Genomic DNA, 20,238 nt, shown 5'->3' on the forward strand with positions numbered 1-20,238 from the left:
TTTTTTCTGAGGTGTATTCCTACCTTAGATCAGTTCAATGAATCCCATTCTACAGCGTGGCTTTAAAATCTTACATCAGCACAGCTGAAAAGATGTCATATTTGAGGGTGAGAATGGGAATGAAGCAGGGCAAATGAACTGAAGAAATTCTGTAAGTCAGCATCACTCCTAGACACATATGTTATGGAAACAAAAATTTAACTCCTACACCTAAAATCAGGTTAGAGGTGTGGTGCATTGTGCAAACACCATTTATGAATGTGTAACTTTACTTTTTGAGGGTTTGGGGGTTTTTATTATCTTGTGGATAGGTTTATAGTCTTAGACATCAAGCATACATATCATCTTGACCAGTGGCTTCTTGAGTACCTCAAAAATAAGTGTAGTTTTATTTATATTTTATATTTATTTATTTTTTCCAGTGCACAAACTAACTTGGAATAAACCTTTTTTAGGCATGAAACTAAGTTACTCCTATATATATGTAACTCTTTCCAACCTAATGGTCTTTAAAATGAGTAAATTCTACATCATGTACACCCTGCTTATGAAAATCATTTGCTGCTTACATACAGATACATGATCTGGGATTAAAGCAAATGAAGACAGTAATTTTTACTTCAGATTTCTTTCAGTTTTTTTTGGCTATTGCATCATTCTGCAGGTATATGTTATCTGTGATGATAAAATTTTAACCTTTACTTGAGAAATGGCAATTGAAAGCCCACAAAATGTGATAAAACTGCCTTCCAGTCTTGCCTTCTTTTGCTTATTGAACAAAAACTGTTCCTGTTTGATGCAGTTGTTCTCCCCGCATGTTCTTCATTTTACCTTTTTCATCCATATGCTAACAAGAGCCATAAAACTTTCGTTTAGTATGTAAACCAAGTTACTTCTATATAGAAGTAACTTTTTCATTAATATAAGTGTGTTGAATTATTTAGGATGATAGTCCCTTCTTGGAAGCAGTAAGGATTAGAGTAGCATGCCTTCTTGGATCTTTGGGAGGGCAGATCAACCACAACTTAATTACAGGTGAGTGTGTTAGTGTAAATAAAAATAACTTACATGCTCTTCTCTGTTCAGTTTTTGAATAAGCATTATAATTTAATTATTAAATATATAGATCTAACTTAAATAATTGGAAAAGTATAGTGGAAGTACCTGACCATGAGATTTGAGGGGTAAATACAGCACAAAATTTAGTCAGTCTGAAAACTGATGTAGTTGTATATAAGTTTTGTTCCTTTCTTTTCATGCCTATATTTGTTTTTTCTGCCTTTACGATCAATTTTGTTTCTGCCAAGTACTTCTCTGTTGCTTATTTAGAAATGCTATGGGAAAGTAGCATTTTTCCCTGGTAATCAAAGTACGATTGGACAAAGTACGATTGGACTTTGTTAACCAAGTTAACAAACATGGAAATATAGGGAGAAATGAGAATTAGTATGGCAGTTTTCCTTGAGGACATAGCCATAAATAGTAATTTTCTGTGCAACTTTAGGAGTCTGTATGTTAGAACTGATTTTCTGGTATAAAACATCCTTGAAGACAAAAGTAGTATATTGGATGTCTTACAGAAGTATTTTAAATCAAGTGTGATTCCATGTCTTCTGGGTTTATAATTGCCTCCAGACTTACCTGTATTGAAACTGGGAGGCTGCCTTGACTGTCTGCTGAAGTGTTGGCTGCAATTATTTTTACCATGTGGTGACTAAACACCTGTTTGAATCTGCAAATGAAACCAGCCTTCTAACGTAACTTCTGGTACACGTAACATCCAGTAATTTATCAAGCATTAATGTCATATGACAATCTAACTGAAGCTGGAAGATTACATGTTTTTTTTGACTAAGCTACAGAAATACTCGCTCTGTGTGTTATGTAAAGCTCATTTTTTGTTTTGATCTTTTTCAAATGCATTAGCTACCTCTGCAGAAGACATGATGAAAAAATGTGTGTCCTGGGACACTGAGAAGCGTCTGAGCTTTGCTGTACCATTTGTAGATATGAAGCCTGTCATCTACTTGGATTTATTCTTGCCTCGTGTGACTGAACTGGCTCTTTCTGCAAGTGACAGACAAACAAAAGTATTGATATTTTTTATGCATATTTTTCATGCTAGCTGATAAACACTGCACAAAATAATGTCTTCATTGTTAAGAAAAACTTTTTTTAATTAGTTCAAAGGTAGTAGCAATTGCTTCTTTGATGCTCTTTCATGATGACTTTATTCTGAGTGTTTGAAAACTAAGGGGCATTAAGTTGCTATGAGACAGCAGTGTGCTTTGAGAGTTAGACCTAACATAAAAATGAACATTTTAAAGTAATTAATCTTCAGTGTTGTTTGGCCATCTCCTCATGCCTAGCCTATGCAATTGTGGACCCAATCCAGCAGAGCACTTAGGCAAATATTTTGCTGCTTTGATGGATTGGGATGTTGATATCCAAAAAGTCCAGAACAGAGCTATGCTTGAAAGCACAATGATGGGTGACTTACCCAGTGATGAATTTTCTCCAGCTGAAAAGTGACTGCCCATGGTAGAGACTAAAACATTAGGAGAAAGGCCAGTTAGAATGTGCGTAAATGATTTCCATGGACATGATCTGTTCCTGGAATGGTGAATTAGCGTAGATTGGAGTGATTTCTCAAGTATTCTTGTGACTCTTTCTCTCCTGCCCACAATTTTGTCTTCTCTGTGAAAGTAATGGATATGCAAAGGGATTTTTAAATTTCAGGTTGCTGCGTGTGAACTGCTACATAGCATAGTCACATACATGTTGGGAAAAGCCTCTCAGATGCCAGAAGGATGTCAGGGTCCCCCACCCATGTATCAATTACATAAGCGATTATTTCCAGTACTGCTTCGTCTTGCTTGTGACGTAGACCAGGTAAACAGATTCATTTATAAGCATTTTAGCTTGTTTAAAATACCTTTTAATGTGGGAAAAAATTTATAATGGTTCTTCATGTTATAGTATGACAGTATTCAGTCAGGTTGACTTGCAGGTAAAGTTGTTTAAATCCAGGAAGTTAGAATAATGTATTTTTAAAGAAGCACTGCTTTTTATTCTTACATATTTTGAATAGCAAAATAGCATGGAAATATATTAGTGCTAGAAATACAGTTCATGTTTACTCTTCTCAGGTAACAAGACAGTTATATGAGCCTTTAGTCATGCAGCTCATCCACTGGTTTACCAACAATAAAAAATTTGAGAGTCAAGATACAGTGGCATAGGTCATAAGTTTTTCTCTTCTTTTTCTCTCTGCCATTTGACTTTATTTTTAATTAGCATCATTTTACTACTGAAAGAACCAGGAACCCATGAACAGATATAATGTCTCCTTATTTGTCTGAAAGAAGGAAAAAAGTTTAACAACTTACTTTTTATGACCATTTAATATTTCTTCACTGAGATTTTGATGATGGATTTCTCTATTTCTTTGGCATTCTTAAAATATAGGTGTGGCATCTTTAGACTCTTTGTAGGATTAATGAAACACTTTTTATCATCGCTGTATAGCAGGAACTGCAGAGATACATTGATACATCCCCAAATGAAAGTTGTTTTGGTGTATACTTAATTTTTCTCCAAGTTTCTTTAAAGCTTTTGCACCTGGTAAAAGCTAATTTAAAACTGGCTTTTGCACTGACCTGAAGTGGTTGGAGGCAGGAGGTTTTGCAGTACTTTTTGTAAATGAGTCAATGTTGTCACGTCACTTCTAAAGCAGAGGAAATTGGCTCATCAGAAAATAAAGGGACTTAGACAAGACTCCTAAACTGATAGCTGAGACAAGAATAGAAATCCAGGTGTTTGAGGCCTAGTCCAGTGCTGTGAGGACTAGAAATGCTGCCCTTCCCTTGGATAATAGTAATTTTGAAGCTTCATTATATCTAGGACACTTTGAGTTTTTAAAGTTACAAATAATACTGTCTATATAAGCCATCTAATACTCCACCGAGACAATGGCAGGTTGTGGGGTTTTTTTTCATTCTTGTAATGAAATAACCTTGTGCAATTGCAGAGTGGCATAGTGGATCCAGTTGACAGCACTTTGAGAGATTTCTGTGGTCAGTGCATACGAGAATTTTTGAAATGGTCTATTAAGCAGACAACACCAAGGCAGCAGGAGAAAAGCCCAGCGAACACCAAGTCTCTTTTTAAACGGTTGTATAGTCTTGCTCTTCATCCCAGTGCTTTCAGGAGACTGGGTGCAGCACTTGCTTTCAACAGCATCTACAGAGAATTTAGGTGAGCAAATAGCTTGAAACACTAACTTGGACTAAAGGTTCAAGGAGATAAAAAGAATTAAATGTAAAATTCAAATAGTCATCCACTGACACTCGTTCTATTAACGTATGTGGTATCTGTAAAATTTAGTTACTCATGTTGTAGTTTGGGCTCTTAGGAAGTGGAGAGCATATAAATTTAAATATCTGTGAAGTTTATGGGAAGCCCTTTATTCCTTTTAAATATGGTCAGCAAATTTCATTGCTGTTTTTTAGAATAGTTTAAATGTATTTTCTTTGTTCAAACATCTTATGCAGTTTATCTCTACAATATTTTATTTATTTATAAATTAGAATTTCACACTTAGTGCTTCTTCTACTCATGTTTCTTATCAAATTTATTCCTGATTTTTTAAAGGGAAGAAAATTCTCTGGTGGAGCAGTTTGTATTTGAAGCATTGGTTGTATTTCTGGAAAGTCTGGCCTTAACTCATACAGATGAGAAATCATTAGGTGAGCTATAATTAATTAACTATGGAATAAAAAACATAAAAAAGCCATCCTCTTAAATTTTGTATTAGAAAAGAAAAACTGCTATAAATGTAGGAAAAGTAAATGTGCTTGCTTTTGCAACAAAGGAAGGATCATTTTTCATTATTCATAGAGAGGTCATTTGCTATCTAGTTAGGAACTCTTTGAATCAACTTCTTGCAATATAAAAAGGTGGAAGATTTTGAGCCCAGGAGAAAGAACCTTTTCACATTTCGATGACACACAGTTTTATAGTAACACTAAAAATGCTAGTGGTGGTTTTGATTTGAGTCCTGGATTAGCAGTTATGCAGTGTGAAAGTGTAGCTTGATGAGAATCTTCAAGTATACTTCTTATAACAAATGAAATGCTCCAAAAATTGACATTTCTTTATATTCTGTGGAAAATTTCCACTATTTTGTAATAACCTTTCCTGGCTGACTTGTCATTGTTCTCTACAACAGTATGTAGCTGTGTGAAGAATCCATGACCTCTTCCACAGTACTAATGGTTCTTCAGTAAACTTGCTCTTTTATCTCTTTTTATTTTTTCCCCATGTTCTGACTTTCATCAATTAATAGTAATTAGAACACACACACACACACGCACAAATATTACAAAGCTTTATTTCTTTCAGAGAAAACAGTTCAGGATATGATAAAGTGGCCCCAGAAGAAATAGTAAAATGGGAACATTTTACAGTTTCTCTAAGCATACTCACAGAAAGCAGAATACACAGTTTTACAGCAGATGCCTCATGTTTGGCTAAGGCCATATTGGCCTGACTGCTATTTTATAGTTTTATTCTGTGGCCTTGAAAATTGACTGTATAAGCAGAGTGGTGGAGCTGATAGACATTATCCTGTGTGTAAGTCTCTTGCACCATTTCTATAGTGCTAATACCTCAATTTGTTTAACCAAGTTACTAGCATTTATTTAATAGATGTCAATTCTCTGTTTCTAACAGGTACCACTCAACAATGTTGTGATGCAATTAATCACCTGAAGCGCATAATCAAGCATAAAGCGCCTTCTCTGAACAAGGAAGGGAAACGGCGGGTACCACGGTCAGTAATTTGCCGGTTTTGGATTTTGTTTGTTTGTTTGGGTTTTTTTTAATATTGCATTTTGATTAATGATGTATGTAGTTCCATTCAACACCTGGGATTCTGCATGTACAGTTCATCCCGTGGCTGTTGCTGATGCAGGTCTCCTGATATCTGTTGAGCCACTGATGGGAAATGCTGGACATGATTCTAGAAGATCATGATGGTCACTTTTCATTCCAGCATTGTGAGCTTGCTTTAGTTTGGCAAGGACAGGTGCAAAAGAAAAGCAGATTTCCGTCATAGCAGTGTGTTCATAATAACGTTAGCACTGTGCTACAAAGCACTTGGAGGAAGTTCCTTTGGAGTCCTTCTTATTGCTCTGAAGTGTTAGCAGAAGTAGGACAAGCGGCAATAGAGTGATGATCAGCAATTAAAGAGGGAAGGCTAGTGAAAAAGGTGAAAAAAGCAACAATGGATTCAGTATCAAACTGGATGAAGCTGAGCCACCTGGTCTGATCTTGTAGCTGACCCTGCTTTGAGCAGGAGGTTGGACTAATGACCTTCTGAGATACCTTTTTACCTGAATTATCACATGATCCTAAAGAAACAGACAAGTGAAGTCAGAATTAGCTTACTAGTGTGGCATTTGGTAAGGTAGCAGAGTGAATAATTGGGGATGGAGCAGGGATGAAACTGTGTAAACTTATTTAAGCTTTTATCTTCATTTTTGTTTCTGTGTGTGTTAACAAAGAGAAGGGAAGAGACCTGATTATTATTTTCAAATTCTTGCTACAAAGGCTATGATCTGGGGAGCCAAAGTAGACTGAGGAGAAGGGAAAGCAGTGCAAGACATGCTTGTAGAGGAGCTCTGTCTTGTAGAGCGGATAGCTTGTGTTTAGATAGATAAAAGGACAATGCTCACAGAACACTGTGATTTTTATTTTTTTTTTAACTGGAAGACACTGGTTTCTTGGTAGATACCAAGAGGACTGTTAATCCCTAATATTTTTGTGCAGAGGATTTCCAGCTACTAAGTCGGTGTGTCTTTTGGACGTTGTCATGTGGCTCTTAATGCAGTGTGGACGACCTCAGACAGAGTGCCGACATAAAGCCATGGAGCTCTTCTATGAATTTGTTCCCTTATTACCAGGTATTTTTAATCACAATACACCATTATCTTTGCTTTCTAAACACTGTGCATACCTTCCTTTTATGTTTTCTGTGAAAAGTATTAATTACAAGAAAAAATACTTTTTTAAATAAATGTCTGTTCCCTCAGTGCTGTTAAGCAGAAACTGTGTAGTTGCTCATACTGGAAATCAAATACTGTGAGAACCTCAGGGTTTGTGGGATATTTGTGGGCATAGATGAGGGTTTTATTGTGAACTTCCTTCTAGCCAAAAAGGAGAACTTAGAGGCCCAGAGCTGCTGTTGTATCCAGCTATGAAGGCAGTATTTGCTGAGTGGGAACTAGTGGGAGTGTCTCAAAAATTGGCCACTTCTTTGTGGGTAATTTGGGTAGTATGACCAAGGCTACACCAGAACCAATACCTTCTCTGCTAGAAGATCCAGTTTAAAGTTTGGGCATGTCCATCCATTTGCCTCTAATTCCTTCCTACTTTGAAATGTGTTTTCTCCTAGAGAATTTATATTTTTGGTTTTATTTCTAACAGGAAACAAGTCTCCATCTTCTTGGCTGGCTGATGTTCTAAAAAACCAAGATGTTTCTTTCCTCATTAACAAATTTGAAGGAGGTGGCAGTGATGCCAAAAGTCCATCTGGGATCCTTTCTCAGCCGACTCTCTGTGGTATGCAGGAGCCCTTCAGTTTACAGACTGTCATGCGGTGGATGGATATGTTCTTAGCAGCACTGGATTGCTACAATACATTCTTTGAGCTGCGAATGATCAAACCTCATGAAATATGGAGTGAGTGATTATCTGTTGAATTAGGTTCTTTCATGTCTGTTACACAAAGCCCATCCAAGATGAGTTCCTAACTAGGACTTTAAGCTTTTTTCTTAAATGTAGAATTGATGAATTTGACAAACTCTCCCAAAGGTTTCAGTGACAGTTGTTGTACTGGGATGTTTTTTGATGAAGTGCTTTATTAATAGTGCACCTTAAAATGTTTCCTTTTAGTCTTGGAAATATACCTTTACATTTCTCTCCCTCTCAGTCATCACTCACTGGCAACTTCTTTTACTCTCCCATCTTCAAAAATAATTCTCTACAGCTAATTTCCCTTTGCTGAGGAGATCAACAGATTGTGTGTGTATGTATGTATGTATGTATTTGTTTTGTTTGTTTGTTTCCCCCTCCTAAATCCTTCCAGAGCTGTTAACGTGCTTTTTATTAATGTCTGGAGAACAAAGTCATCTTTTCAATTCAAGCCCTGTACATTTTCTCTTTCTTCAGTTCCTGATGCTTCACCTGCATCAGGTCCAAACCCCTTGTATTTGAATTTTGATTGGATACATAGTAATATCTTGTATAGCCATAGAGTCTCTCAAAGAGTTTTTCTTTTAATTATTCATGCCCGTCTAAACAAAATGCTTTTTTTTTTGTCACTGATAATACACTTGCATAGTTATTTTAATGTGAAGTCTTGTACAAGTTCCAGATTGTCTGTTTGTCAGTGTCGTCCTTTGGTTTAAAACCATACTGTAAGATCATTGTTGGATGCAGCTAGCATCCAGTTAGTTGAGAGCTTCTGTATCATTTCAACTTGGTCTGATTTTTCTTAGATAAAAATGCAAGATCCTCATTCTTGGAAGCTGTGCAGTTCTTCCTGGAAACTATTGCTTTGCATGATATCAGTGCAGTAGAGCAGTGCTTTGACTGCAGTTCAAAAGGCAGCATGTTCAGTCCACAAGAGAGAGACATGTATAATTACAGCAAGTGTACCATTATAGTTCGAATCATGGAGTTTGTCACCATGATCCTGGAAACGTGCCAGCAGGATTTCTGGAAGGTAAGCTCTGAAATCTGTAGTGGATAAAGGACACAAATTTTATATGTAGTTGAAGATTCGTGTCTTCACTGTGAGGTTAGTTCACTGGAGAACATCATCTTTCGTGGTGCTTTAATTGAAATTCATGTGTCGCAAACTGTTATGGCCTTAGCATGTAAGTGAAAGGATTTATATTGCACAGCTGAATTTTGGTGAGTGATGTAGTTTGGATTAGGGGAATTAATGTTTACTGTATATTCCAGTTGTATATTGACTATGAGATTCCTGTATGTTGACCCTGATATTGCTGTTCTGTATGGAGTACTTGCAGTGAATATTTCCTGTATGGCTTGTGATGGCCTTAAATGTGTGGAGGTGGTAGCTGCCTGAAAGTCAGAAAGGTCAGAAAGGCAAATAGTGGCAATTCAGTATAGATACTCAGGTCTTCCAGTTTGCCTAGTTTTGATGCAGTATAAACTCTACTTAACTATATAACGTATAGTACTTATAAGTCTCTTATGAAATGTACATTGCCAAGTTTAGTCCTGAGACTGTGACTGTCTGTTGTTCTCAGTTAATCTCTAATAGTGTGCAGAGGTGTACATCTGGATTTCAAAGTGATTACAGGTGTATAATCAAGACTGAAACAAACCGATGTGGACTTAAAAGATCTTAGGTGCAGTTTGATGAGATACCATATATCCTATGTATATTTTTATAGATACTTTTTTGTGTGGGTTAGCACAATTGTTTGAAATTCACACGTTCCACAGAGTAATAGAATGTCACTTAGTGAGAATAGTTACAGTTCAATGTTTGGTTTCATTTTAGGCAGAAGAACTAATGATAAGTAATGAAGAATATAATAGGGAAATCTAAACTAATTTTTAAATAAAGCTTTTATGTAATTTTTATTCTTTCTAGCTACTTGAGAAGGAGCTGCTTAATGCAAGTTTTATAGAGCTTCTCATGATGACAGTGTGTGATCCATCACATGTAGGCTTTAACACAGCTGATGTACAAGTCATGAAAAATCTGCCAGATATCTCAGTAAGACTCATGAAAGCTTTGATGAAATCTCCCTATAATGAATCTTTGAAACTGTGCATAAAAAAGAGAATCACACCGCAGAGGTAAGTGGGAATTTTCTGGTAAGCATGACTCCAGAACAAATGCCACCCACCATGAAAAATGGAAGATATATGATGTGTGGTTGCACATGGAGCTCCCCACCAATGTAATGTTACTACTTCTCTTTTCTCATTAGCCTTGAGGACCTTTGTTCTGTTGATCTGTTTAATTCAGAGACACGTTTTGATCAAGTTAAGTTTAGTGCTGTCCTTTCTGCCTGCAAGCAACTTCAGAAATCTGGCCTGCTTCATTCTATTCTTCATGATCAGGTAATTGTTCATCCAGAAAATAATGGTGAATATTTTTATACAGTAAAGAGCTTTTCCTGTGTAGTATGCCAGTATGAAAACGGAGAACAGATCAGATGAAGAAGTTAAGTAAAATGAGATCATCCGTGAAGAGCTGGAGTTGAATGGGATCAGAAATAAATGTTTTATGTTTATTCTACAAATCTGAGTAGCACAATACTTGAGGTTTGAATGATCTTTGTAGTTATGTCTGTCTTTCTCCAATTTCCATGATCTGGAGGCGACTAGAATCTACCTAAAACTTCCTTTTAGTGAGCTTCACAAGACTGAAATATAAAAAAACCCAGGATTTACTATCCTATAAAGGAACATTTTTCAACGATTTTTAAACACAGGACATTCGAAGTAATGAGAGAGGTTAGAAAATTAACACCTTCTGGCTGATCAGAAGCAATATAGTGGGTCTGAGTTGCAGGAAAATGGGATAGCGGTTGGGGGATGGGGATCTAGGCTATAGTTCTCAAATTCTTTCTACTAAGTTTCTATTTGTGGTAAATCTCTTATTTCAGGCTATGCGACAGCCACAGACAGGGAATTTGTCTATTAGCGAGCAAGGCTATATTTAACAGTTAACAAAATATGTAATTTCTGTGGGGGTGTTTGTCATCCATCCTTTATATGTCTAAGCAAAAGCTAGAGCAATGGTTGTAGGATGGCAATATTGGAGGAGCTGCATGGTTTACTTTTTGTGGCCCCCCCCCATTTTGACTAAACTGTTTATTTTACTTCCGTAGTAATGGTGTTACCTGAAAAAAAAAAGTCTGGGGGAGGATCAGAATCTTTTGAAGATTTTCAGATTACTGTTGGCTTTGTTCTGAACTTTGTACACAACAGCGTTGTCTTGTTAAAAATCTTGTTCCTCAGTTAGAAAGGTGTCTCGTCATGGTGTATTTGCTTCACTTTGTAAGAAGATGACCTGGAGTTCAGGTGTTTTCCTTAGCTATATGGATGGATTGGAAGGTCTTTTTGTTATTTTTTTCAGTGTATATTAATTATCACTTGTTTGTTTGTTTATTTCCATAGGATAGAGGGCCTCCTTTCTCAATTGGCTGTAAGCTTCTTTCAGTTGTTTATAAAGGCATTGCACCTGGGGGTGAAAGAGTATCTCTTCCATTGTTAGACATCAGCAGTAAGAAACTGGCCGATAGACTCCTGCAGCTAGCCTTTGATATTGATGACCAGGTAGGATACAATTGTCCAGTTTTAATACTCAATCATCATTTAATAGTTATCATCAATAGTCTTCTACCCATATTTTGTGTAGCAGAGACTGATGTTTATTTATTTTATTACAGAGGAGCTGTAACAATTCTCTAGCTTAATTGAGTGACAATTGTAGATAACAAACATTTCGCTGTTCTGTTTATACTTTATTTTTGTGCTTTCTGGTAAGATAAAACAGTTTGGGATGGGAGCTTTAAAAGACTCATGTGCTTTTCTAAGAAATGACTGGAATTTAATGTGCTTGAGATAACTATCTCTCTACCTTAATTTTCCCAGTGTGAGGAGCTAGTAAGTCTGCTCTTGAACACAGTAGTATTATCTGTGCCACTATCAGGAACATCCCAGAAGAACCTGCTCAATTTCTGTCATGGACAGTATTTCTACAGCCTGTTCTCAGAAACCATTAATCAACAGCTGCTGAAAAACCTGGATATGATCATAGTCCAGCTCATGAAATCATCTGTCAGCAACCCCCAAATGGTATTGAACTTCTTCTTTAAAAGGCGAATGTTAGAATGTTAGAAGTAACACTTTTTTTGTTGTTGTTATAGGTAGATGTAACTGAGCGTGTTGTGAGGAAAAAGTGTATTTGGTTGCACTTTGGACAGCATTGCATTGATAGGATTTTAGTTGGTGGGGTTTTTTTTTGTCATGGCCTGTTGGCATTATCTTCATGATCTCTGGCAACCTCACATAGGCTGTCTGTTGTCTCATGTCAAACTTAGTGGAAAGTGCTTACATATCACCTATCCTGAAATCTTAGAATTTCAGGGTGTCTTTGCATAGGACTTGATATCAAGAATGTCCTTTCATAGCAAGTCTGATAGTCCCCCTTTACCATCTTTGATTTTCCATTGATGAGTGGTTCCAGAGCATGTGGACTGGATTTGTTTCGAATAAAACTAAACTGGAAAATGAACTCCAACCACTAATGGGCCTTTAGTCCATAGTACAAGAGCAGAGCTAGATCAAAGTATTAAAAAGAGAGACATACACATACACAACCCGCTGTGACCCGAAATAAATACAGGGTAGTTGTCGTGCACTCATTCTCAGTACCACTTGTTTTGCTCAACAGACTTTCTCCTGTTAATCCATAGTACTTACTCAGTAGTGTAAGACACACAGCTCATCTTCAGATCCACAAAGGAGACATGTTATAATGGAGAAGCCTTCCTTCAGTGTTTCTGACTAACAGAAGGGTCAAAAAGAAAAATCAAAATTCCATTTTCCCTTTTGCTTAAAAAGATGCTCAAGAAAGTGGAGAATCCTTTTAAAAATTACATCTTTTTTAATCCAAGATGCTTAAAGGTGTTACTTCCAAGGAACATTATAAAAGACTGGGAGCATTTTTTGGGGTTTTTTTTTTTTTTTTGTAGCACAAGGAATTGTTTAATTTCATCATGGAGAGTTGTATATGGTTTTTAGAAGGCTAGTTCTTGTGATTGAAAGAAATGATTTGTAGTGTTTCCTGTGCAGAGCATGCCACAATAGATTTACTTTTAAAAGTGTGTCTGATTAAATGATAAATGATTAGTAGATAAGCTACTAATTTATACTGGCTACACGGGGCAGTAGAGTTAAAGTCTTCACTTCATTAATTAAGGTAAATAGCCAAATTGGGTCAAACAGACACTTTTCTGTTGTCTGCTCTTTGACCTAAAAAAAAAATGATTAATTACATTTTATAAGATACTGCTCTCTAGTTTTATGCATTTGTGACATGCGAGAAGTAAAACTAAGGCTTATTTTACTATACCCATCCAAATCTGATGAAATCACAAGGTTGGTAACATTAATCCAGTTTATTAGAGGGTTGCCAGCTATTCAAGAAGAGGATGAAGAATTCAGGTTTGGAAGTTGATGACTTAATTTTTGAAGAAAAGAGATTGAGGCATAGATTGTATATGGTATACTGTGGCTTATTTTTCTTTTTAAAATGAATGCAAGTGAGGTAGCCTATTTCTTCTATTTCTCAGCTTCACACTAAGATTTTCAAATATTGATATTTAGAGTTAGTCTGGATTGTTATTTATTTCTCCATATTCACACAAAAGGTATGGGAAGGAATTGCTGCACTGTACCTTAAATGAGGCAGGAGTAAATTGGATAGAAGTCTCTCTTTTGAAAAGTGTGTGCTTTTGATTTCCTGCAGAGAGACTTCTGTATCACTTTGAGATTTAAATCTATAATTGCTATGTGATGGGTTCTTTTATTATTGCCCATACTAATGAAGAAATCCCATCATCCTTTCATTTGGGATACTAGAATCTAGCTGTTGCTTTTCCTTCCAGGTTGGTAGCATTTTGAATGGCATGTTAGATCAGAGTTTTAGGGAGCGTACAGTACGCAAGCAGCAAGGAGTGAAACTGGTCACAGCTGTACTAAGAAACTGGGAGAAACTGGACAGTTGGTGGGCCAGAGGTTCAACTCCTGAGAGCAAAATGGCAGTCTTGACCCTGTTGGCAAAAGTTCTGCAGGTATGCATTGCTTTGTAAACTCCAGGTAACTTTTCTGATGCTGTAGGAATTGTCTTGTTTTAAAGAAATGCTATTTCATTCTAATGTTTTATGTTGGAAAAAAAAAAAGTTAGAGAATAGCAGTATGTGATTTTTTTTTTTTTTTTTTTTTTTTGCAAAGTACAGAAAAAATATTTAGACAGGCAGAAATTTCTAGATTTTGCACTACCCCGTCTTTTCTTTTCTTATGATTGCTGTCATGTTTTAGTTGCCTCTTTCCCTTTTGGATAATTGCTTTAAGTGCAGGGAGTAAACTTTGAAACTGAGCAGCCCCTAATAATGTTCTTTGTCATGTTAATGTCCAGAAAGTCACAATGGAGGAGTTCTCCATATCAACAGACTGCAGAAAGATCTTCAAAAACCTTTACTTTCTGTTATCTTGGTGGTTTGGTCTTTTTTTCTTTCTCTATTCTAAAAACATAATGTATCTACTTATCTACTTATCCTGTGGCAGTTTTTACTTGCAAAAGTAGCTGTATGCAAATATACACAAAGATCACTTACTGAGGATTGTTTTCTTTTTTTTTTTTTTAAAATAATTAGTTCTTTTAAAATTGAATTGAACACAGCATGTGAGCTATATTGCTGTATTAGCTGGCAGTGAAGTGACAAGCAGGAAATCTGGCTTTGAGAGGGAGCTTAATGTTTTCTTGAACTGGAAAATATCCAACATTATGATTTTGTTTGTAGTGTTTAGGAGCTTTCAGAATTATTCTTGGTTATAAAACCAAAATAATTCTGTATGTGCTTTTTATTAAGTCATTGTATTTTCGGAAGTAATCCTATAGCTCATGGGGTTTTTTATTGTTCATTAATAGAATGATCTCTTTGACTAGTGAAAACAAAATCTTAATTTTCTTGTTTCCTGTGTCATTCCAGATAGACTCTTCAGTTTCTTTCAATACCAGTCATGAAGCCTTTACAGCTGTTTTTAATACCTATACCAGTCTACTTATTGATCAGAATTTAGGCTTAAATCTTAAGGTAAATTGCTCACTTGAGTGGCTTCCCTGCCCTCCCCGGACTAGAATGTTAGTTGTTAATGAAATTCTCTGTTATTTGGCTTAAGTTTTACCTTAGTTTGCACAGTAACATGGACACCACTTCTTTTTTTTAATTATGTTCTCTTCAACATCCTAAGAATTGTAAATGCTTTTCATTCTTCAGACAGAAGGCAAGATCACAGACATCATGCCTTGTTTTTAGGTGCTCTTTTGTATTCTTGCCCAAATGAAAGACATGTAATTTTTAGGAAAAACAGAAGTACTGTCAGTTGCAAATTGTTTAGAACTCTGTAGTGTTCATTTGACAGCTTAATAAGCTTTTAGCAAGGAGCAGCATTTCTTACACATCAAATTACAATTTGCATGATTTCAATGTCCGTGTCTGCAAGTACGAGACCAGTACTAATGGATTAACTGTTGTATGTGCCTTGGTCAGGAGAGGGAGATACAGTACTGTTTATTGAAAGTGGAAGATACAAAGGATGGTGGAGCATAAGGTTGGGACTAGAAGATTAAAAATTTTGTATTCATGAAACTGCTTTGCATGTTTGCTGCTCTGCCAGCCTGCCTTTAGCCAGACAGGGTTTTGTACTGTACCATGCATTCAGAATAGTAAAGTTGAGGATCTTGCTTTAGCTGCCACATTGCGCATTAAATCAGCGACTTGTGTGAGAGTATACACTTGCTTAAAAGAACAGTGGGGTCTTATTCATAGCCATGTCAGCCGTGAGATGTTAATTAGCTTTTAGCAATAGCTCAGTAGTGTCCAAAGCTGTTTTCTGAACTGACACCTGAAAGATGAGCAGCTACATAACATCTCTTTATCAGTACACAACCATTGAATCAGAAACCACAGCCACTGCTGCTACATTGTGGTCCTACTTAGATTGCTTCATAGTAAGAGAATAATATATTTTGTTTTCGTTTGAAACTGCTTGGTTTTGTTAGTTTGTTTTGTTTTTTTTTCTTCAGGGCCAAGCAGTGGTAATTCTCCCTTTCTTCACTAATTTGACTGGAGAAAAACTTAATGACCTTAAGAATGCTCTTGATCAACTTGTGGCTTTCAATTTTCCCATGAGATCTGATGAGTTTCCCAAAGGAACCTTGAAGCACAACAACTACGTAGACTGCACTAAGAAGGTCAGTATTTCTAACAAGTGTGTAATTAAAAGTCTAAGTGAAGTGTGTCTAGAAACAGTGTTTCACAGGATCTGGAATTATAGAGTGGGACTGTCAGTTCACAGAAGAAAAAATAGCTTTTTAGTTTCTGAGTTATGTCTTTATTCAGAAGTTTAATGTACAGATGCACATTAAACAAACATATCCTCCTGCGTGTCTGTTTCTGATCAGTATTAAAAAATGATGATGTAATTTGATTGAATTTATTTGATCCACTGTGGTTCCTTTTGTTATTCATTACTTCTTTTTCAGTTTTTAGATGCATTAGAATTGTCTCAGAGCCCAATGTTGTTGCAGTTGATGACAGAATTCCTCTGTAGGGACCACAAACATTTCATGGAGGACTTATTTCAAGCCAGCTTCAAAAGAATTTCCAGAAGGTCAGTCTATTGGATTTTGCTCTTGTTCTCATTGAGTTTTTGCTGAAGCAAATGTGCTTCCTCTATTATGTTGTCCTTGCAATAGTGATGATTTACACCAAAAAGTTTTACATTATAGTTTTAATTAAGATTTTGCTTTTGTCTTCACATTTCCAAAATATTTCTGAAGTATGAACAAATGGCACCAGTTTCCAGATGACGCTTCCAAAGCCTGGCCATATTTTGTAAAGCTTTCTGTAAATTTGCTTTTCTGGCAGATTTCAGTTGAAGATAGTAATTATTTGTGCTACCTGTATTTGCTATCCCTATAAGTTGATAGCACTTAAACTGACAGTGAATTACGTTTTTCAACCCCTTTGAAAATACAACAGCACATTCATTTAATTGAATGTTTCCAGGGTGGTAGATTGTAGGCACAGATGTGCTCTGTCCCCAGAAGAGGTCTTCAGTCTCTTCCACACCGAATGTTTCCAATTCATAATGGGCTATTAAGTAATACTATTTTGGAACATGCAGTTTCCTGAACCAGTTCACTTACCTTATGCCCAAATCTCATGTTTGAAATTTTAGGTTTTATAAAATTATTCAGAACAACAATTTATCTAGTAGTGGTAGGCTTGGTAGGCCATAACAGTGAAGTCTCCTTGGATTTTTCCTTCTTGTTTGCCTCCATCCTTCACATGCATCAGATAAACTTAGGGGTTTTTTAGGTTGTTCAGTGAAGGGAACTGAGAAAGTTAATGATTGCTTTTGGATTGAACTAACAAAAGATATACAAACAAGCTTACCATCAGTTGCGGAGTAGGAAGCTGACATTTTCTTTGGAGAGCTCCACAATAAGCGGTGATTCAACCTGATCTTTCATGTCTTGTAGGATGATAACCCAAGAGAGTATGAATGCAGGCAGTAAAAATTCTAAATATCTCAGGGGTTTGAGACATAAATGGAGTCTGGTAAAAGAGTTTTCAGCTTGAGATTTCCATCTTCTTTAGGAGCACCACTGACAAACAAGTGTTATTGTTGGACACTGTTCACAAAATGTTCCAGAGCGAAAAGCTACTTTCAAATACTACTCGACAAGCATTTATGGATCGCTCTCTCCTCACTCTCTTGTGGCACTGCAGCTTGGATGCACTGAGAGAATTCCTTGGCAAAATTATAGTACAGGCTATGGATACACTTAATTCCAGATTTACAAAGGTATTAATTCCTCTTTTTTTTATTTTTATTTTATTTTTATTTTTAGGATTGGGGCAGGTCTAATAAAATATTCGTGTTGGTATGTACATTTTGCTTAGCTGTGAGTGAAAAGCTAATTGAAAGCATTTGCTTTCTAGTTTTCTGTATCTTGAAGCAGAAGTTTGTGCCACTTACATAGTTTGATTATTATTGAGAAACTTTTATTGATTCCTCAACATGCTTTTCCTTTGAAGTTAACGTATGTTTGCGTATCTACTGCGTATAAAAATCAAAGTTGAAATGATAGATATGTATAGATAAAGGGGTCTGAAGTTATGTCAAACTAAAATCCTATTCTAACTTTGAAATGTAAAAGCTGTATAGAATTATAACCTGTTATTACATTGTAGGAGAGAGGTATTCATCCTCCATAATGCAAGCTCTTAAGTTAGGTGACCTACTTCTAGAGAAATAAATACACCTTCTCATCATTGCAGAGATCCTTCAGCAAGGGATTAGGAGCACAGATCTTCCTTTTTCTATGTACAGTCTATCCTCCAATTTAGAGTATAGTTACATACAATGATTTTGTTGTCAGTGGAGATCTCTGCTCTTGCTGTAGTCCCACCATGTTTCTCTTGCTGTAAATATTAGCACCAAAGTGACGTGCATAAAGAAACTTATGAATTGATACCCAGTATGGTAGCAGGTATGTGTGTTTTCTTTACAGGTGAGCTGTTACTTGTTCTGCTTATTTCACTGCAGTATCATTGTAATGATTTAGGCCAATTGTAGTTAAGACAGCTCACCTAATAAAGAGCAGGTCAACATAGTTTTAATAACTGTTTTACACAGAATCTGTCAATTTTTTTTATCATCATCAGCTCCTTCCTCTGTTTTGGAAGGTAGGAGTAAGCTGAAGGCTGTTTAGTAGAAACTACAGTAACTGTGGAGCGGCTTAGGAAAGGCAGGATCCGGGAAATCATTCTGAGGTTTTTCTTATTTGTTTCCAGTCCAGTGAACATGCTTTTGACACACAAGTCACCAAGAAAATGGGCTATTACAAGCTGCTAGAAGTGATGTATGTGCGTCTTTCAAAAGAGGATGTTTACTCCAAGGACTCTAAAATTAACCAAGCTTACCGTGGCTCCATGAATGTAGAAGGAAATGAACTTACCAAGACGCTAATAAAGTAAGACTATTATTTATTTTATATCCTTTTGATTTCTAATTAGGTTTTGGGCAGATAGGCTTTTTAAGTATGCCATATAAAGCAGAAGATTGATTCGTGCAAGGGTAAATGTAATCTGTGATACAGCTTTTGATGTTAAATGGAATACACAATATTGAATTTGCATTGACAGGATGGTCTCTAGTGTAGACTACAGTCCTGTGTCAGGATAACTTTTGCCTTCTGCTTTTGCCTTTTGTTTTTTTTTTTTCTTCTATTTGGTAAGCCTTATCCTTCAATTTGTATTTTCATGATTTCGGTTTCAGTATACTTCCACTTCTATGTAGAGTATGGTTCTGTGTTGTAAGCTGGGTATTTATATGATTGATGAGGAGATGGGATGGGTTTTCATTTACATTTCATAATAAAGTGGCACACCCAGTAGGTGTAATTTGGTTTAATCACCACTGCAGAGGAGGACACAAGATTAATGCTGAATATATATGCTAATTAATATTACTTAGTTCATTTAATAGTCTGGAAAAAAATGTCTGAATTGCTGTTCACTTTTTTTTTTTTTTTTTTGCTTTGGTTTAGTTTTATTTTACAATACTATGTCCTGTGAGGACTTCAAAGAATTTCTTGGCTGTGATTTGCAGAAGATCTATAAATGGCTATGGGCAAAAGACCTATAGAAATTGTACCTAAACAAGTTTTCTCTGGCTAATCTATAGCATAGGTTAGCATGCCTATCCATTCATAATTTCTTGGGAAATGACATCAGAGAGATGTATGTATATGCTGAAACATATATGCATCTTATCTGAAAATGGCCTATCATAATATTCCGGGCATTAAGGACTGCTGTGTGAATACTTGGGGAAGCTGTCTTTGTCATTTCTGAATGAATTTCAATTTTAGCACAATATACCTGTGGAGAACTTGGTTTAATCTGATACTGCTATAACAACAAAGATTTCTTGAAATTCTGTTGATTCACTGATCTCTAATTGGGGCCTTTCTTGTGCTGCTCAAAAAAAAGACTTCTGATGGTGTTTTCTTGCCTGTTTGTATTTTAAGGTCATGCTATGATGCATTTACAGAAAACATGGCAGGAGAGAGTCAGCTGTTGGAGAAGAGGAGACAATATCACTGTGCAGCATATAATTGTGCTATTGCTGTTATCAGTTGTGTCTTCACTGAAAGTAAATTTTACCAAGGGTTTCTCTTTACAGAAAAATCAGAAAAGGTGAGAAGCTGTTGTTGCTGTAGAAGGCTTCCAGAACATGAGACACAAAGTGATGTTACCTGATTACAGTAAATCAAAGAAATAAACCTGAATTACACACACCTATATTAACAAACTACCCACTGAG

The 20,238-nt window shown here is 36.1% G+C and overlaps 1 protein-coding gene across 1 annotated transcript in view; it reads left to right on the forward strand.

Moving 5' to 3' along the window:
• PRKDC (protein kinase, DNA-activated, catalytic polypeptide) overlaps positions 1-20,238 on the forward strand; it is an 80,535-nt gene that overhangs the window by 17,563 nt on the left and 42,734 nt on the right. The window contains exons 23-43 of the mRNA XM_010010272.1: positions 945-1,035; positions 1,927-2,090; positions 2,740-2,892; positions 3,150-3,240; positions 4,014-4,257; positions 4,654-4,748; positions 5,734-5,833; positions 6,832-6,965; positions 7,489-7,743; positions 8,562-8,788; positions 9,692-9,900; positions 10,035-10,167; positions 11,230-11,388; positions 11,707-11,910; positions 13,725-13,910; positions 14,829-14,933; positions 15,926-16,093; positions 16,385-16,512; positions 17,505-17,712; positions 18,705-18,883; positions 19,943-20,111. Coding sequence (XP_010008574.1) covers positions 945-1,035; positions 1,927-2,090; positions 2,740-2,892; positions 3,150-3,240; positions 4,014-4,257; positions 4,654-4,748; positions 5,734-5,833; positions 6,832-6,965; positions 7,489-7,743; positions 8,562-8,788; positions 9,692-9,900; positions 10,035-10,167; positions 11,230-11,388; positions 11,707-11,910; positions 13,725-13,910; positions 14,829-14,933; positions 15,926-16,093; positions 16,385-16,512; positions 17,505-17,712; positions 18,705-18,883; positions 19,943-20,111 — 3,402 coding nt within the window. The remainder of the gene's footprint in view (positions 1-944; positions 1,036-1,926; positions 2,091-2,739; positions 2,893-3,149; positions 3,241-4,013; positions 4,258-4,653; positions 4,749-5,733; positions 5,834-6,831; positions 6,966-7,488; positions 7,744-8,561; positions 8,789-9,691; positions 9,901-10,034; positions 10,168-11,229; positions 11,389-11,706; positions 11,911-13,724; positions 13,911-14,828; positions 14,934-15,925; positions 16,094-16,384; positions 16,513-17,504; positions 17,713-18,704; positions 18,884-19,942; positions 20,112-20,238) is intronic.

Source organism: Nestor notabilis, unplaced genomic scaffold, assembly GCF_000696875.1.
Source record: "Nestor notabilis isolate BGI_N333 unplaced genomic scaffold, ASM69687v1 scaffold3380, whole genome shotgun sequence".
Lineage (NCBI taxonomy): Eukaryota > Metazoa > Chordata > Aves > Psittaciformes > Psittacidae > Nestor > Nestor notabilis.